The sequence below is a fragment of the Cetorhinus maximus genome, chromosome 4 (genome assembly GCF_964194155.1).
Source record: "Cetorhinus maximus chromosome 4, sCetMax3.hap1.1, whole genome shotgun sequence".
Lineage (NCBI taxonomy): Eukaryota > Metazoa > Chordata > Chondrichthyes > Lamniformes > Cetorhinidae > Cetorhinus > Cetorhinus maximus.
The window spans coordinates 148,423,051-148,440,895 of record NC_135882.1 but is presented as its reverse complement, the minus strand read 5'-3'; the positions used below and the strand labels follow the sequence as shown (position 1 = coordinate 148,440,895).

General features: G+C 43.5%; 1 protein-coding gene across 1 annotated transcript in view; it reads left to right on the top strand.

Moving 5' to 3' along the window:
* The window catches only part of LOC144680102 (collagen alpha-1(XXII) chain-like), a 169,111-nt gene that overhangs the window by 39,342 nt on the left and 111,924 nt on the right, over window positions 1–17,845 (top strand). The window contains exons 2-3 of the mRNA XM_078541248.1: window positions 10,624–10,698; window positions 12,439–12,538. Coding sequence (XP_078397374.1) covers window positions 10,624–10,698; window positions 12,439–12,538 — 175 coding nt within the window. The remainder of the gene's footprint in view (window positions 1–10,623; window positions 10,699–12,438; window positions 12,539–17,845) is intronic.

Here is a 17,845-nt window from a genome sequence, read left to right as displayed (position 1 = left end):
CAGTGCTGCTAGGTGGGGGGCGGGAGGAGCGCTGAAGTCTGTGCATGCGCGGGGAACATGCACTGAAAGCTCCCTGAAGGCAGAGAGCTGCCTCAGGGAAGTACAAATGATATAAACATGTCCCCACATGTGACTCAGTCACGTGATGAGGGACGTGTAAAAAATGATGTTTAAAATGTTTTATCGTTTTTTTTTATTAGCAGTTGGGAACTTCATCCTGCCCGTGGATGAAGTTTTGTGAAAACTGCAAAGGACGTTCGCCCGACGTCATCGTGCACTATTTTACTCTCGTTCGGGTCGGGTGCATGCTGTCTGACAAGAAAAAAATTCTGCCCAGGGATTTGGGAGGTGACAACATGTTCAATGAATTTAGAGACAAAAGGAAGATTCAATATGAGAAATGAGGTGACTAAAGTGGCTTTGAAAGGGACAGGAACAATATCTGATGATAGAAAACCATTTACACTTTCAACTAGCATGAGGACCTAGATGGGATGTTTGTAACTTAATAGGAATGGGATCAAGGGAGTAGAATGTGGGTCTGATGGATAAGATGAGTTCGGACAAGGTTTGAGAGGAGATTGAATAGAAACTAGAGAGGGAGATGCTTTCATGATTAGAACTGCAGGAAGATTTATACTTGAGGGAGTAAAGATATTATGGGGAACAACTCGGATAGGAGGCAGAAAAGGTTTTGCTTGGGTGAAACCATCAAAAGTGGATGTGAGGGAGTCATTGAACAAATTGACAGCTGCTGAACTATTGTGACAAATGGAGAGCCAAAGACTGATCTTGATTTTCCTACTCCCTGTCGAGTAAAGCATGTGGCCTACATATGCCTGCACATCGATTGTCTGGTATTGCTTCTGTTAACCTGACCGTTTGCTCTGCAGCTTCATTAACTTGAGATGAAGGAATGATTTAATTCTGTGCCATCTCTGCTTCTGGCAGCTGGAAACACATAGAGAGTGAAAAATTACAGACTTCATTCTTTAAGAGACAGAAATAGTGAAATTTGGCACCCTCTGTGGTCTGGATCACTTCCAACGTCTTCAGATAAATGCATACTTTGCTCAAAATGAAAATCAGAGCTTGTTGAAAGTATAACAGCTGGCCATCAAACTTACAAAAACTTCCTTTCAACACCACACTCACTGAGACAGCAGGGACGATTTTAACCTAACCTGCTCAGCTAGAGACTGAAAGGGTCTTGTGCAATTCTGGTTTTACCCCTTGACTAATTTTACTTTCCGTCTTGAGCACATATCTGGTATTTAGAGACCTGGCATTTAATTGGCAGTTGTATCACCTGATGGGATCAGGTCAGGCCTGCCTGGGCAAATCGGGGCCATTCAAAGATTTCCCAGGAAAGTCCCCCCAAGCCACCAACCCCCTTCCACCCCCAGCCCCATCATGCTCTTCTGTTAACCATTCTTCTGCTGTAGTCTTCAGTCTCCCCAGTGCCTGGTCTCTCAGTATATCAGTTGACTGCCATTTCTTCCCCTGAAACCAGAAACTTTGGAGTCAGCAGCAGGTGTTTCCTGACCACCCCATGTTTATATGGGAATACACAATCAACTACCCCACCATACCACCATTGGCCACCTCCCCTCCCCTGCTCTTGCGTTTTTCAATTTTCTGCCCCACCTAATCTTTGTCGCTTGTGTATGTTAACAAATTCTCTCCTTTAAAAAAAGAACTTCCCCCTCAGTTATGGAGATTAAGCTTTTCCAGTTTTCCCTCAACCCCCTAACATTTGAAATCATTCATGTGGCTATTCTTTACATACTCTTCAATGCTTTTCCATTCCCTTTGCAGTGTGGTGACCAGAAATCCGGATGCCAGCTCTAAGTCTGTTTGTGGTCGTGTTAGACGAGGACAGGATCAAACCCAGATGTGATCACATCCATAATCAGATAGTCTAGCAGCACTCAGTGTTACAGCACACACTAGAACAATTGAAATAATTATTAGAAACAAACTACCACAGATAAAAAGCACCACAGCTTGAGCCAACACTTTTAAAATTGGGAGGAGGCGGTGATGACGAGGTGGGGTGAAAATGAGAAAAACCAAAAAGTATAAATATTTCACTGTGAAAGATTTGTGATAAGCTCTTAAATTCTCCCCCAACTTTATGAGTTCTGCTGCTGAAGGAGTACACATAAACCGCCAACAGGATTATACAAGTCTTCATACTCAGGTTGACTAAGTCAACAGCTTTCATGATGTAGAGTCTGTGAGTATTCGGCTGAACCAAACTCGGAATTTGAATTTTTGTAGAATTTAGATTATTTGGATTAAAATATTGCTGACACATAAAACGAAAATCATATTCAGCTGTTGTGATACGTTAGTGTGTCGGCGTGTAATTCCAGGCGAATGTACTCCAGCCGTACAGGGTGAGGTTTTCTGTCTGCTGATTTACTAAACCGCGTTTGCATTATTAACCCTGTTCCTGACCACTCTACGAAATCTCTGCAGAAAACTGACCACAACCTGGCAATAAATTGACAGTCTCACTCAGGTCATTAGGATGGCTGGATTGAAAAAAAAAAGGAACACCATGGAATGGTATAAGGTGCTCCTCTGAGGTTTGAGTGAGGGCACATTACTGGGAGAGCTTTATCTAGCACTTGACCTGTGCAGTACATCATTCTGAATGCTTGGAGCTGACTGTGGGTACAAAGCTAGCAAAGTGACCTATTCCCCATGTAGAACTAACTTTGCTCACCTTGACTGATGTAAGGACATAAGAACTTTCAGAAACAGAATGGTGCCATTATGCCTAACCAGCCTGTGTGGAGATCAAACACACCGACTTGTATTCTCACCATGTCAGTCATTCTATCTCCACTCTCACAGAAACACATTTAATTGTTATTTCAATCCATTATAATGTCCACTGCAGTGGTATTCTCTGGCAGCTTTTTCTTAGATTTTTAATTGTATTAGTTCTTGATTTCCTTATACTTAACTTATAACCTGTGTTCCCTGCTAATGAAGTCATTCACTGTAGCATGGATTTGTTGGTGTGTTTTTATGTGTGCTTTAGGGGTTTGGCAGTATATGGATATTATCCATATGTTTCAGCTAGGAGTCAGAATTAATCGAATGTGGCATTTTAAGCCAAATGCAACTGAATGTTATTTTCAGCTTAGATGTCAAAAATAATTCAAGCTATTGGGCCTGCTCCTATTCTCAATAAGTGCCTATTGTGGACTTCCCAGTAGGAGTTCTTAAACAGTGATTTGAAGCATGAGCTCCAATTGATCTCTGTCTGCTGTCGAACCTTTGTCTAGCCAAGGGATGCTGAATCCCATTGTATTGTCCCTGCTATTAATTTTGGCTGAAATTAATTGAGAATAGGTTGGAACTTGAATGTGGGACCTTAGATAAGACCATAAGAAAGTCTAGAATGAGAATAAGCTATTGAACCTATCAAGTCCAATCAATCCAGAGCCCAAGTATGATTCCTCTAGCCTGAACCTTTCCCTTCCAAAACATCTGTTGATCCTTACTTCACAAATCCTTTCCTATCCCCCTGCAATAAGATCACAGAGTGTTAATAATCTCCTGGATCTTCATCACCTTTTCGACAGAAATAGATCCAGGTCACTTTTCAAGGTGTCAATTAGCTACCTTCTTCTCTGTATCTCTCAATACCACAACATGCATTTTGCTTACACACTGAGTTCTCTTTCAAATACAAATGTTCATTTCAGTCATAGGGATGCCATGTTACTGAGGCTGATAGTACAGTAAATTCATTTGGTACTTGGACTGAGAGCTTGGCATATTTGGATAGAAATAAATGTTCTATGTTTGCATCTTCCAGCTTAACTACCATAGCGAGAAGAAATGAAACAGACAGAAGCTCTGTTCTCCTCCCACCCAAAATTACCTCAGAGAGACCCTAGCCATGCTCGTCAATAGCTATTGGCTGGCCTCATCTGTAACTTAGCTCGCTGCTAACCCTTAACAGGCATTGTAACAGCAGTTAGAGGTTGAATTTGAATTTTTCCTTGTGCAATGCAGATAATTCTGTGTCAAATGATTGGATGTAGCATGACATGCCATGGCCCATCCCACAGATTTGCTCGCCAAGTGCTAAAATATTGAGGCTATGAAAATGAGGGGGCCTCAGAGATTAAAAACAGCAAAGAGTAATTTATGCTAATTATTATTTGGTGCAATTAACTTGTATTTTCCCTCTTTTGCATTTTCCACCAGCTTCTCCTCAAAACAAATATTAAAAGCTTTTCTTTTAATTTAAACAGGAAGTGCTGAAAAAGCTCAGCAGGGTCTCACAGCCTTTGTGAGGAGAGAAACAGAGGCCAGAATTTTCCAGCCCCATTGGCATCTGGCATCATGACAGGCTGGTGGTGGTGGGGGGGGAAGAACAATATGACGAGAAGGCCAAAAATCAGTTTCACATCGTCGTGAAACCAGTTTGCGATCGTCTGCTGCATGTGTCAATGGCGGGCCATGTTTCCCACTGCCACACGTCAGGAACCTAATTTCAATACTTTAGCATCTCATTATAAGCCCTGCTCGCCAGAATCATCTCCCCACGATGGATCATCTGGGCACGTCAGTGTGATTGCACACCAATGTATTTCACAACTGTGCATAAGCGACGTGCACCTGGCGAGTTGCACTTCGCTGAGGACTTCGAGGTTTTTTTTGCCTACCTTGCATCGTTCGGGCAGCATTCCCAGTCAACAGTTCCCGCTTTGCAGGCAGCACCACATCACTTTTAGGGCGCTCATGTGCTGGTCTCTCCCTACCATATCAGCCGTAAGGCAGGAGTAGTTTTTCAACAGCTGCAGCGCTAGGGCTTGCTTGGGAAAGGGGGAGAAGTGTTCTCAGGCAAGGGAAGGGGCTGCAGGGTGAGAGGAGGGGGTGGTATCTGAGGATGTGTGTGGGGGCACATGTTGATCTGTGCAAGTGGCCTCAAGATGGTGAGGACTGAGGAGGCAGTCTCCAGAGGAGATGTGGCCAGATGGAGGTGTGAGGGTGTGTGTTAAAGAATCTTTTGAGCTGGCAGTGAGTGAGATGCCAGTGAATGTGTGATGGGCCTTGTGAGTTTAGAGTGATGAAGTTGTTGCCTTACCCTGACAGCACGGATGAGACCATTCATCTGTTTTCTGCACTGGATGTCCGACCTCTTGTGTGCAGCATTGGCACTGACCACCGCAGCCACCAGCTGCCAAGCCAGAGCGGCGAGACTGGTGGGCCTTCTGTGACCAGAGCGGGGTTCGTGAACATAGTGGTGGATATCCAAGGCATTCAGAAGGTGCCCCAGGGATGTGTCACTGAATTGGGGGGGCTGCACTCTTCTTGGATTTTGGAGCCATGTCTTCACCAGAACAGTCCTGGGCTGCAAGCATTGAGAGGTGTGCACGTGGCTGCAGTTTAAATATAGCGCCCTGCGTGAGGAAGCGGCGAGGTAACGGTGTTGCGGGCAAATTGGAGGCCACCCGTCAGCGAGAGGGTGTGTTTCCTGTGGCTGCATAATTAATGAGACGGGAGTGGGGCCTTACGGCGCGGAAACCCGCCATTGCAGCTGGCAGGTAAAACAACTTTTTCCCCACCTGCTACTGCACATTGTGCCAATCCGGGATGATTCCACCCAGAGTTTCAAGTCCAACGTGACTCTTCTTTGGAACCTCATTTTTCCAGCACTTTCTGTTTTTATTTCAGATCACTAGCATCCACAGCATTTTTCTTTTTAAAAAAAATTTAACTATTTGCTCCGCTACTTTTGATCCCATGGTCTGTTTTGGAAAAGAAATCAGCGTGAAATCGCAGTTGGCGACCGATCGTGGGCAGTGGGCCGTTTCCCGCCCGCCAAACTCAAAATTCTGGCCCCTATGTTGAGAAATAGTACGTAGTGAGGGAGGGTCTTAACGGGTCTCGGAAAATGATTACAAGCGGGAGCCCAAAATTCCTTCCCTGTAACCTCCGCAATGGTTTTGGCAGAATTAATTTTTTGTCACAGCAGCTGAAAAATCTGAATCAGTGCAAAGCTCTTCTAGTGTGTTTTTATTTGGTGAGTGGGGGAGCGTAGCAAGTTTTAATTTTAACTTAAAGGTTTATTTTATCTTAAGTTTCAAAAATGTGCATTAAGTCATCGCATACATCCCATGCAAATGGGGCCTGCAGCATTGATACACATTGGACACCACACCCTTACGGTGGGTGGGTGCCTTGAGGCCATCGAGTGCTCCGTGTGCACATGGATCAACAGCATGATTCAGAACTTCCTCAGACTCCCTTTCAGTGCTAAGCTCGTTGAAGTCCCAGTACTCAGTCATCAAAATGGGATGCTCGCATAATCTGAATGAAACCTCTGAAAAAAATGTTCCCTGAGCTAAATTGCACTACAAAAAAATAAGCCTCTTGCTTTTAGTTGAGTCTTTGGCCTGAATATCACCATGGGCGTTAGGACTCCGAAGTTAGCAGCAGGACCAGTTCAGTGACTTTACCACAGGCAGCTTCTTAATCGGTTGCCTGAGAGGCCACCATCCATTTTGGGATTTCAGGCAGGCACCTGATGCTGCCAGCTCAATCAGAGGGCCTCTGCAGTGGCATCAGGAGCTGCTAAGGAAGGCAGGGGACCTTGGGAGTAGGTCAGGTAAGTTTGAAAGGAAATATGAAAAGTCAGGGGGACAAGGGTCTGAAGGGTGGGGGTCATCCTGTCATCAGCAAAATATGACTGTCCCTGTAAAATGGCCCTTTATTAGGCCTTTAATAATGCCAATCGGTTACCTGCTTCTTTGGGGTGGGCAGCTAGTCCACATCTGATCCCGCCACTGGTAAAGTGTCCCAACAGCGTGGAGCTGATTCGAACCTGCGTGTGCGTGTGTGTGTGATGTTTCATCTGAGCCTGCATGCCAACAAATGACATTAGTGATTTGCAGAGTGTTATGGGCATCCTTATGGACAAGCCTTTCTATGTGAAAGCTCTTGAGAATGAGAAAGGCAATCAGATCAGGAATGACAGCTGTGTTACAGCTTACCCTTCCTGTTTAAGGTCAGGCTCTTGTTTTGGTGCATGCATTCTGAAAGAGCCTACAACCTCCAGGGCAGGAATGACTTTCACTTATGACGATAGCAGCTGCATTGAACTTTTATGCAATAGGCTCCAGAGGTGATTAGGCAATTAGTCACACAGAGCAAAGAGCAAAACTCAGAGTTGACATGCAGCTCAGGGAATTGTTGACCTGCAATTCAAGATTTGCAGTCATTAAAATTATGGACAATAAACCACAGGCTGTGGGCCCATCTTTTCTTAACCTTCCACTCACTGTTGAGAATTCTCGATCATGGAATCAAATCTGTGCTTCTTGTAAGCAGGCTCCTGCTATCCTTTGTACTTGCCTTGCATATGGGTGGGCATCTTAGCCACCCAGCTGATGGCCTAGACAACTGATTCTTCCAGGGATGAGTTTCCCGTTGTGGGTTGTCACCATTATTAGCTCTGTTGTCTTCGTACTTTTATCATGGGTGCCTTAATGACTCACTATTGGGAGGAGAAGATTAGGGAGGCAAAGGCAAACAGCTTGATGTCATTTTAATTAATTTGAATTAATTCTCACTGAGCAACAGAAGGAAATAGAATTCCATGTTTTTCTTCACACAGACCTTACAATGACTGTTGGATTTCTTCAGTTAGAATCCTTTTTCCCCTACATTGGGAGTGACAGCTGTTAAAGGATCTCAGAGTACTGATAAATTGGTCACTTACAATCTCAAAATGTCATGTTGATAGCCAAGTTGGTGATAAAGTATCCACTAAATGGTGGACTTATATTTAACAGATTATTTACAGGACTGTGATTTAAACCCAATACTTGATATAGAATACTGAGTCAGTTTACTATTTAAAAATGACAGCTGTGTTCTTTTTATAATTCACCATACTTACCGAGAATTTCAAAAGGACAGTCAGCAGATGTATGTTTGCAATTCTTCAGTCAATGTGTGTCAACAGTGGGCTGAAGCACCATTGTTTCACCTCTGGAACACCTCCCAACCCCCTTCCCCATGTTCCAAACCCAAATCAGAGCCATTATGGGGAGGATATCAATACTGGTGCCAGTTTGAGCTCTTTATCTGTTCTGTATAGCTCCTCACAAGTATTTCAAGGGTTAATATTATTTAAAATCAGCGGACAAATGTGGAGCATAGTAATGCCACCCAACAAGGGGCATACTGTAGGAAAGGGAAGACACCATCCAACTCTTAAACTACTGGAATACAACACAAAATGTAAGTGTTTGAGGTTCCATCCATTCGTTGCAGTCCATTGTGTAAAAAAAAAATCCAGGTTCCTGGAACCGGTGACGTTGCCGATCCAGGAAGAGATGCGGCTCTGGTGATGCGCTTGCAGAAAGGGAGCCGAGGCATGTGTGAGCCTTCATATTAAAAGTGGCCCCCTGACACCTGCTCGTGAGTAACAATATCTGGATGTACCCCTGTTGGTCATTCTCCTGAAACAAAATGCAACCTTGTGCTCAAGTGAAAGACCTAATTACAAAGTCAACATTGGGGTATTACTGATTTGTGTTTTGCCATTTCACCTTTGCCAATTCTTTATATTTCCTTTTTATTCTTCAAACCATTTGCATTCATATGGTGCCTTTAATTTGGTAAAGCATCTCAAGCTGCTTAACAGGAGCTTAAATAAACTTGAGCTGCATAAGGAGACTTTGGTCCAGAACTTCTGTTCCCCAGGGGTCGTTCCCCCAGAAGTACACCAGGAAAGGTGCTGGAAGATCCCCCAGAAGTCCCCACGTAAGGACTGCATGGCAATTGCCTGGAAGGATTAAACTTCCGATAGGCAATTGCCCTGCCCCTGGAACCATAGCAAACTCCAATTTAAATAGGAGACTTTGGATAGCTCCAGGCCTCTTAGCAGAATAGTTACCCAGGGAAAGTTAGAAGTATTCCTGGGTAACTATGGCATTCACCCAACTCAACAACCCCCAGACACTGGGCCCGTCGACTACCCCTCTTCATCCAAACCGCCCCCCATCCTCCGAGCACCTGACACTGCTCCTAGGCCTCCCACCCTCCACCCCCAAAAACTCCCACCTGGCCGACTACGCCCTCACCCTCCACTGACTACCCTCCTGTCCCCCCAACTACCTCTCCACCCCCCAACGACTGCCCCAATCCCCTGACTAGCCCCCACCCACCCTCCCGACCCCCCCACCGACTACCTCCCTGCCCCACGACTACCCCCACACCCAATTACCCTTGACCCCCTAAACTACCCTCCTGACCCCCCTGAATACCCCCAACCACCCCCAACCACCCGACCCCACCCCGCCCCAACCACCAGACATCCACCCAACCACCAAACCCTGACCCCCAACCATCCTAACCCCTCATCCACTTATCTTATGGACTTACCTTCTCCTTGGCTTTTCAAAGTGGCTGGGACCTTTAAACTTACTCACTTTACAGCAGCTAACGTCATAAAAAGCGGATGTGGCTTCACTTCCCCCGAGGCTGCTGCCCTGCACTGGAAGGAATCCAGAGCTTCTGCACTGCACATTTCTCACCAGCCCTGGGTCAGAAGTCCAGGCGAGGTATGTGCAGCTCCCGATCAAGGAAAGTAAAAAGGAGCCAATGGTGATTGCCACTCCATGGAAGTTCTGGCCAATAGGTCAGTTAACCAAATGCTTGGTCAAAGAAGGAAGCATTAAAAAGCATCTTAAATGTGAAAAGAGAGGTAGAAAGGTGGAGAGGTCTATGTAGAGAATTCCAGAGCTTAGGATGGTCTTGACAGCTGAAGGTTGAGGTGGAGCAATTAAAATTGGGGATGCACAGGTATCCAGAACTGGAGGATTTCCAAGATTCTGGATGGTTGGAGGGCTGGCGGAGGTTATAGATTTAGGGAGGGGCAAGGCCCTGGAGATGTTTGAAAACAAAGGTGAGAATTTTAAGATCAAGGTGTTGCCTGACTGGGAGCCAGTGTAGATCAGTGAACACAGGGCTGATGGGTGCACAGCACTTGGTGCGAGATAGAATAGTGGCAGCAGAGTCTAAGATCAAGTTTATGTATGGCGTAAGATGGGAGGCCAATCAGGAGAGCATCGGAGCAGTTAGCTCTAGACATAATAGAGGCATAGCTGAGGGTTTCAGTAGCAGATGAGCTGAAGCAGGTGTGGTGGTGGGTGATCTTATGACCATAGAAGTAGGCATTCTTGTGATTCAGTAGATATGTGGTCAGAAACTCATCTCAGGACCAAATAAGAAACTAAAGGTGCGTACCTCAGACAGTAACCCCCAAGGAGAGGGATGACGTTGTTGGCTATGGAACAGAATTTGTGGCATACATCTTAACCTGCAAACATCCCCCACCAATGCAATGAGGTACTTCTTGCTATCATGCTAAGAGCACTCAGACTTCGTGGTCTTAAGGGCAGGCCTGTTTAAACACAACTCTGTCTTACCAGCAGAATAATACATTGTATATTACAATAGTGCTCCGATCATTATAAGACAAACCATCCAATTTGCAATGAGCAGTGTCACAGTATTGTATAATAATGTTCCATTATAGTATTCTATAATTATATTTTGAGTTTTTATTCTTTGTCTCAACAGATGTGCTATGTCCCAATCTGAAATTGGAAGGCAGTCAGTACAAACTACAAAATAAAGCTTCAGCTAACATCCCAGGTAAGTTAGTTTCAAAACAGAAATGTAAAAGCAGAATCATAGACATGCCTGGGTACATTGCAGTTGGTCATTTTTTTCTACATACATGAGTTTTCAAGCTGAGCTACTAAAAAGCCTAGACAGGTAGAATATTTTCTTGCTATGGGATAATCAGTTGTGGGTAGAATTTGTGTGTTGGGTGCATTGGTACATTGTGCTCATATTGTTCTTGAACATTCACTGGTTAGGTTGCAGTTTCTGCTAAAATTAATTTCCCTAATTACAACCATACAAATTTCCATGAATCAACGCAAGTGGACAGTGTAATGGAACATAAATGTTTATTTACTTTCCATTATAGTGTCCTTTGATATATTTAAGAGAAGTAACATGGGGCAGTTTTATTAATACATCTGAAAATGGGCTTATCACCAAAAATAAGCATTAGGATGTTCCGTGCTCCACCAGTGAGTAACCTGATTCAAAATCACTGAAAATTATATAAAAATAGCTGAACCATTCAATGCTTTCATTGGTGTGCTTCAGTTTCTTAGTAAATTATATACTTTTTGATCTGTAAATACTTGTAAAAGGTGACTGCCATGATCTATGAAGAGCCAAAGCAGTGCAATTGGTGTAACATTGCAATTTTGACCGAGGGACATGGCCAACTTTGTGGGTGGGGTTTAGCCCAGGCAAATTGAATCTTGAACCAGCATAAAAGATCACAGAAAACATGAATGCAAGTGGTTTTGCGCAAGTCTCATCTACATTTAATAGTCTGAGAAACCTTTGTGATAGTTTGGCTTATTCCACCCAAATCGCATCAATAATATTGGCATAAGCATATGGAAATTAGACCCCATCACTTACCTAGATCCAGGGAGCTCAGACACAGGTTGGCAAAGTAAAAGCTGGCATCCCAATGAGTGTGCAGCAGTACTAGAGCTGCAATAGGTTTCAGTCCCTCTGGACACTCATGAGGATTCCTGTTATGCATCTAATTAAGGCTCACCTTTCCATTGGTACATTGGCTTGAATGCCTATTAAATTGGTTTAAAAATACGAGCTCCTAAATACATTAACAAAATCAATACTGTAAACCGAAAATATTAGTCCCTCCCGCATCCTAATATATTAGACCCTTCTTCAGAGCTCCTGTTGGAGAGAAGAGCAGTACTTCAGTTCAAGAAGGCAGCTCACCACTACCTTCTCAAGGGCAGCTAGGGATGGGCAATAAAATGCTAGTCCAGCCAGCGAAGCCCACATCCCATGAATAAATAAAAAAAAACTTCTCCAAGGTAGGCATTCCTGGAAGAGAAGTGGCAGTGAATTAAACGCTTAGGACAAAAGCAAAATACTGTCGATGCTGGAAATCTGAAAAAAACAGAAAATGCTAAAAAAAAAGGGTCTGACCCCTCTGAAGAAGAGTCATACGGACTCGCAACATTAACTTTGTTTCTCTCTGCACAGATGCTGTCAGACCTGCTAAGTTTTTCCAGCATTTTCTGTTTTTATTTCAGATTTCCAGCATCTGCAGTATTTTGCTTTTATAAAAGTGACAATGAGACCAGGAAACGAATCTCCAAAAAGAGCTTGAGCTATTGTTCTGTGAACTTCACTGGAAAGAAGATCAGGTGCAGTCAAATACTGGCTGCTGATTGGCTACATTTTGCACTGTTGGCATAGACCAATTTCACCCCCATCATTTTTGAAACAACTTTTGTACGATCAATGTATTTTTGGTGTGTATTCAAACAGGTTTTGACTTGATGGAGCAGTTCCATGTGAAAAGCATTGTCGGAACGAAAGATGGAGGATTTGTTCGCCTTGGAACGATGCCCATAGTTCAGATGACAAAGTAAGTGACAAAATGTGGTGCACCTGGAGTCACTGGACTCGATGCAAACAAGCCTATTTCATTCCATTCCGCTTTTTTTTATTCCAGTCCACTTCGCTCTTCTCCACTCCAGTCAACTGCACTCCATTCCACCTTGTTCCACACTAGTCCGGCTTGCTCCATTCCAGGGCACTCCACTGAATATACAAAAAAAGCTTTTTCCATCCCATCATCATTCTTCATCTTACTGAACATCATTTCACTCCACTGCTCACCACTCAGTGCATAAAAACAACTGCACTCTATCCTATTGGACTGTGGTCTGTTGGATGCCATTGCAATGCACTGCTCTGCATTACAAAATGCTGAGGAATCAGTCAGCATCCCAAATATGCCATTCCTTGGGTTACTGATGCAAGTAATGCATTATTTGCTGAGCAGAAGCCAGACATCTCCCCTTGCGGGGGAATCAGAAGAAAAGTTTAACACACTTTTCAGCATCTGGTCCTGATGTGGCAAAGGTGAAAAGTCTCAACAAGAGATTGTCTTTTGGTAGAGGATACTGTAAAATATCTTTAAAAAGGAAAAGTTGGAGGAAGTGTGGGTTACAACTTGAGCTGGACACTGGCCTTTTAAATCTTTGACCAGTCACTCAGATGATTGGATGAAAATCTCCTTTGATTGTGGGCTGTGAGAGCCCTATAATTGGTTTGCGCACCTCTGAAACCAGCTCTAGGAATCCCCAGCAGAAATCTGTCCCCAATTGTTCAATAATTGAAACTAAATGGACAGTTTTACTTGGAGAAGTCATGATATGCGTAGTGTGGGAAATTTAGTTCCTGAGGTATATTGTTGGCAGAGTAAAGAGAATTTTACTTTGGCTCTAATTATGCATCTTAGATTTAACTACATTCAGGGGTGTTGAATGTACGGAACAGACTACCCAGGAAGCAGCAAAGTAAGATGGTGTTATCAAATTCAAGAGGGGAATGAACATTGTTTTGGTGAAAGAAGCATTTACTATAGCAAAGATGTCCAGGTTTCCTGTCCCCATGTAGGTTCATACCATGGAGTCTCATACAAAATTCAATAAAACAACAACTCTTTGTATTTCTATAGTGCTGTTAACATAGTGAGATATCCAAGGTGCTTACATATTCATAACTCTCATTAACTGACACATATATCAAGTTGTTAATAAAACACATCTTTGTGTTGTACTGGGACAGAGTGACGTGGGAGGGTCATAGACCTTTGAAGATGCCAGGACATATGGAGAGAGTAGTTAAAAAAGCATACAGATCAATTTCCTTTTGAAGTCATTCATCACCTCCAATTCCACCACCCTTCTAGGCAGTGAGTTCCAAGCTATTACTGCTTACTGCATAAAAAAGTTCTTCCTCACATTCCCCCGCATCTCTTGCCCAAAACTTTAAATCAGTCTCCCCTAGTCTTTGAAAGATCAACTAAAAACAGCTTTCCTTTGCCTAACTTATCTAAACTTGTCAATCTTTTACATCTCCATTACATTCTCAAACTCCTTTGCTCCAGGGAGAACAATCCCAGCTCCTCTAACCTAACTAGCTAACATCCCTCATCCCTGGAAGTATCCAGATAAATCTCCTCTTCACCCTCTTAATTGCCCTCACATCCTTCTCACAGTGTAGTGACCAGAAGTGAGCATAAGAGCACAAGAAATAAGGGCAGGAGTAGACCATATGCTTTTTGAACCTGTTTCGCCATTCATTATGACCATGGCTGATCTTGGGTTTCAGTTCCATTTTCCTGCCTGCTCCTCATATCCCTTAATTCCCTGAGAGACCAAAAATCTGTCTATCCCAGCCTTAAATATATTCAACGATGGAGCATCCACAATCTTCTTGGGTAGAGAATTCCAAAGATTCATAACTCTAGTTGTGGCCTAATCAGAGCATTATAATGGTTCAGTATCAATGTTCTGCTATTTATTTAGTACCTCTATTAATGAAGCCCAAGATATACTTTGGTAACTATTCTCTCACTATGTCTTGTCACCTTCAAAGATCTATGCACATGAACCCCCAGGTCCCTCTGTCCTGCGTACTATTTAGCACAGTGCTATTAAGTCTATATGTCTCACCCTATCCCTTCTGCCAAAATACATTACCTCACAGTTCTCTGTATTAAATTTCAGTTGCCACTTGCCTGCACATTCTGCTGGTCTATCTATATCATGTTGCAGTCCGTTGGTGTCATCATTATCATTTGCCACTCCTCCAAGTTTGGTATCATCAGCAAATTTGAAATCTTGCCCTGTATTCCAATATCCAAGACGTTTCTATATATCAAAAAAGCAGTGATCCTAGCACTGACCTTTGTGGAATACCACTGCCTACCATCCCCCAGTCTAATAAACAACAATTTACCATGACTCGTTGTTTTCTGCCCTCATGCATTTCTTTTTATCCAAGCTGATACTGACTCTTTTCCATGTGCCTTAATTTTGTTAACCAACCTTTTATGTGCTACTTTGTCAAGTACTTCCTTAAAGTCCATGTAGACAATATCCATTGCATTCTCTGTATTAGAGAGAGCTGGTGTTCTGGCCAATATTTATCCCTCAATCAACATCAGCATGAGGACATAAGAAATAGGAGTAGGCCACTTGGCGCCTCAAGCCTGCTCTGCCATTCGATAAGATCATGGCTGATCTGATTGGGGATTTACCTCCACTTTCCTGCCTGCACCCTATAACCTTTGACTCTCCCGTAGGCCAAAGACCTGTCTAACTCAGTCTTGAATATATTCAATGATCTCACTTCAACTGCTCTCGGGGAAAGAATTTCATTGATTAACAGCTCTGTGAGAGAAAAAAAATCACTCCTCATCTTGGTCTTAAATGTAAGATTTTTAAATTGTGCCCTCTAGTTCTGGATTTCCCTACGAGGGTAAATATCCTTTCAGCATTTAGCCCTTTCCACTGTCGCTGGATCAAAATCCTGGAACTCCCTTCCTAACAATTTATGGGTGTTCCTGCAACAAATGGACTACAGCGGTTCAAGAAGGCAGCACACCGCCACCTTCTCAAGGGCAATTAAGGATGGTCAATAAATGCTGGCCTAACCAGTGATTCCTACGTCCCATGAACGAATAAAGAAAAAAATCTTATATGTTTCAATAAGATCACTTTTCCTTGTAAACTCCAGTGAGTATAGGCCCAACCTTTTGCTGGAGGCAATGGTCTTTTGTTCAGAAACATTTGTTTACATGCTAACTATTTACAAAGGTTAAATAAAACAAGGCATGGCTGGAGCTACTCTTTAAGATGCTTCACGCTCATCTCCTCTCAGTGAGTGACAACATTGTGACATAGCTCCTTACACACATGCTCAGTAGCTATCATTAGAGTTAACCCTTTACTGTACATTTCATAGGCTGTAAAGCACATTAGAATGTCCAATGGATGTGAAAAGCACTATATAAGCAAGTCTTTCTTTGAGAAGTTATTTTATAGTCTAAAATTCAAACAAAACAAACCAAAAATAAGAAATATAAGCATAAGAAGCATGAGTTGGCTGAACTCCAAGGGCTGTAAGTGGTCAGGTGTTACATGTGACCCACAAGGTGCATTTTGTGGACTCCTGTAGTATTGTTTTCTTTAACCATGGCAAGGCCAAATAGGTCAAAGTTTTATTCCAAGTCTGTGCATCCCTAACCCTTATCAGGTACTTACTTGGCGCTGAACTGAATATCCAAAATAAAGAAAAAGCACATCCCTTAACACTATCATCTCTCAATATAATGAAGACAAACCTCAGAAAAGAAAACTCATTCTAAGCTGCTGAGGATGGGGGAACCAAAACCGATGTGTGAAACACAATGGCTGAATTTCACGGGCCCACAGAAGGCGTGTTTCTTGTGTTGGGTCGGGGAGCGGGGGGGGAACATAAAATAGATTAGGTGCCCATCCCACCACCCTGGAGCTGATTCCCATAATAATGGAGGGGTGGGGGGTGAGTGCCAAAATCAGCAGCCCACCTGCCACATTAAAATGTCCAATTAAGGGTTAATTAGGCTTGCTATTGAGCCTATTGACCCCAATAATACAGATTTGGGTGGAAGTCTCACTCAGCCCTGGTTAATGAGCGCTGCAGTGCTTTATTTCTGCCAAGCTGCTGGGCATAGAGTCAGTCATCGATGTGGTTTCTGAAGGGCGGTGTGCCATCCGCCCACCAACCCTATTATTCAACCGAATGTTTGTGCAGATTTGTTGCCCGCATGTTTAAGGAGACAGCGTATGTCCATTTACTGGCTGTGTTTAATCTGTCACTGCAGATACAATCTATCTGCAGCATCTAAAGGCCTGAAGCACAGTAAGGATTATACGCCGTAATACATTTGGCAGGGACAGCAGGGTGGGAGTGGGATGCCCGATTTTTAACCTCAAATGGTTAAAGTGTGGGAACAAAGGGGGGAGTCGCTGTTTGGGGGCTGCCCTGTGCCGATCGTGGTGCAGCCCCCCCTTAAACTGAACCTCCCCCGACTTCATTCCTACTCGCTCCCTCTCTTAAATCCACCCCCCTCCCCCCAAGCACTCCTGTCCCCACTGCTCCCAAACCCTCCTAGCTCAAGACCCTGGATTTACCCACTCTGGGGATCTTAGGCCTTGGGCTCCTCACTTCAGCTGCAGTCCCGACAGCTGCTACTGACGCTGCCAGGAATGATGGAGTTGTTGGCCAACCAGATTGGCCAGCAGCTCCAAAGGGCAGGATTTGGGTGGAAATCCCACTCAGCCCTGGTTAATGAGCGCTTTATTTCTGCCAAGCTGCTGGGCATGGAGTCGGTCATCGATGTGGTTTCTGAAGGGTGATGTGCCGTCCACCCCCTACCAACCCTATTATTCAGCCGAATGTTTGTGAAGATTTGTTGCCTACATGTTTAATGAGGCAGCGTATGTCCATTTACTGGCTGTATTTAATCTGTCACTGCAGATACAATCTGTCTGCAGCATCTAAAGGCCTGAAGCACAGTAAGGATTATAATTCTAATGTGCTCTAATTTGCTCGTTCAGAAATGAAAGGCTTGAAGGCTCTTTTGTGTCTTTTAGAACAAATGAATAGGATTAAAGTTGACACATGGAGCTCAACATGCAGTGGAAGAAAACAGTTTATAATCCTATACTCATTGTGTCTTAAAGAAACATTGAAAGCATTAGAGTTTGATAAATTTATTTTTCTATTTATAAACTTCTTTTTATTTCTTAGCGCCAGGTCAAATGTCATTTAACTGACTAGCACCTCGTCTTCATTTGACCCATCTAACCTGTACTGACAGGTATGGAGGACATGC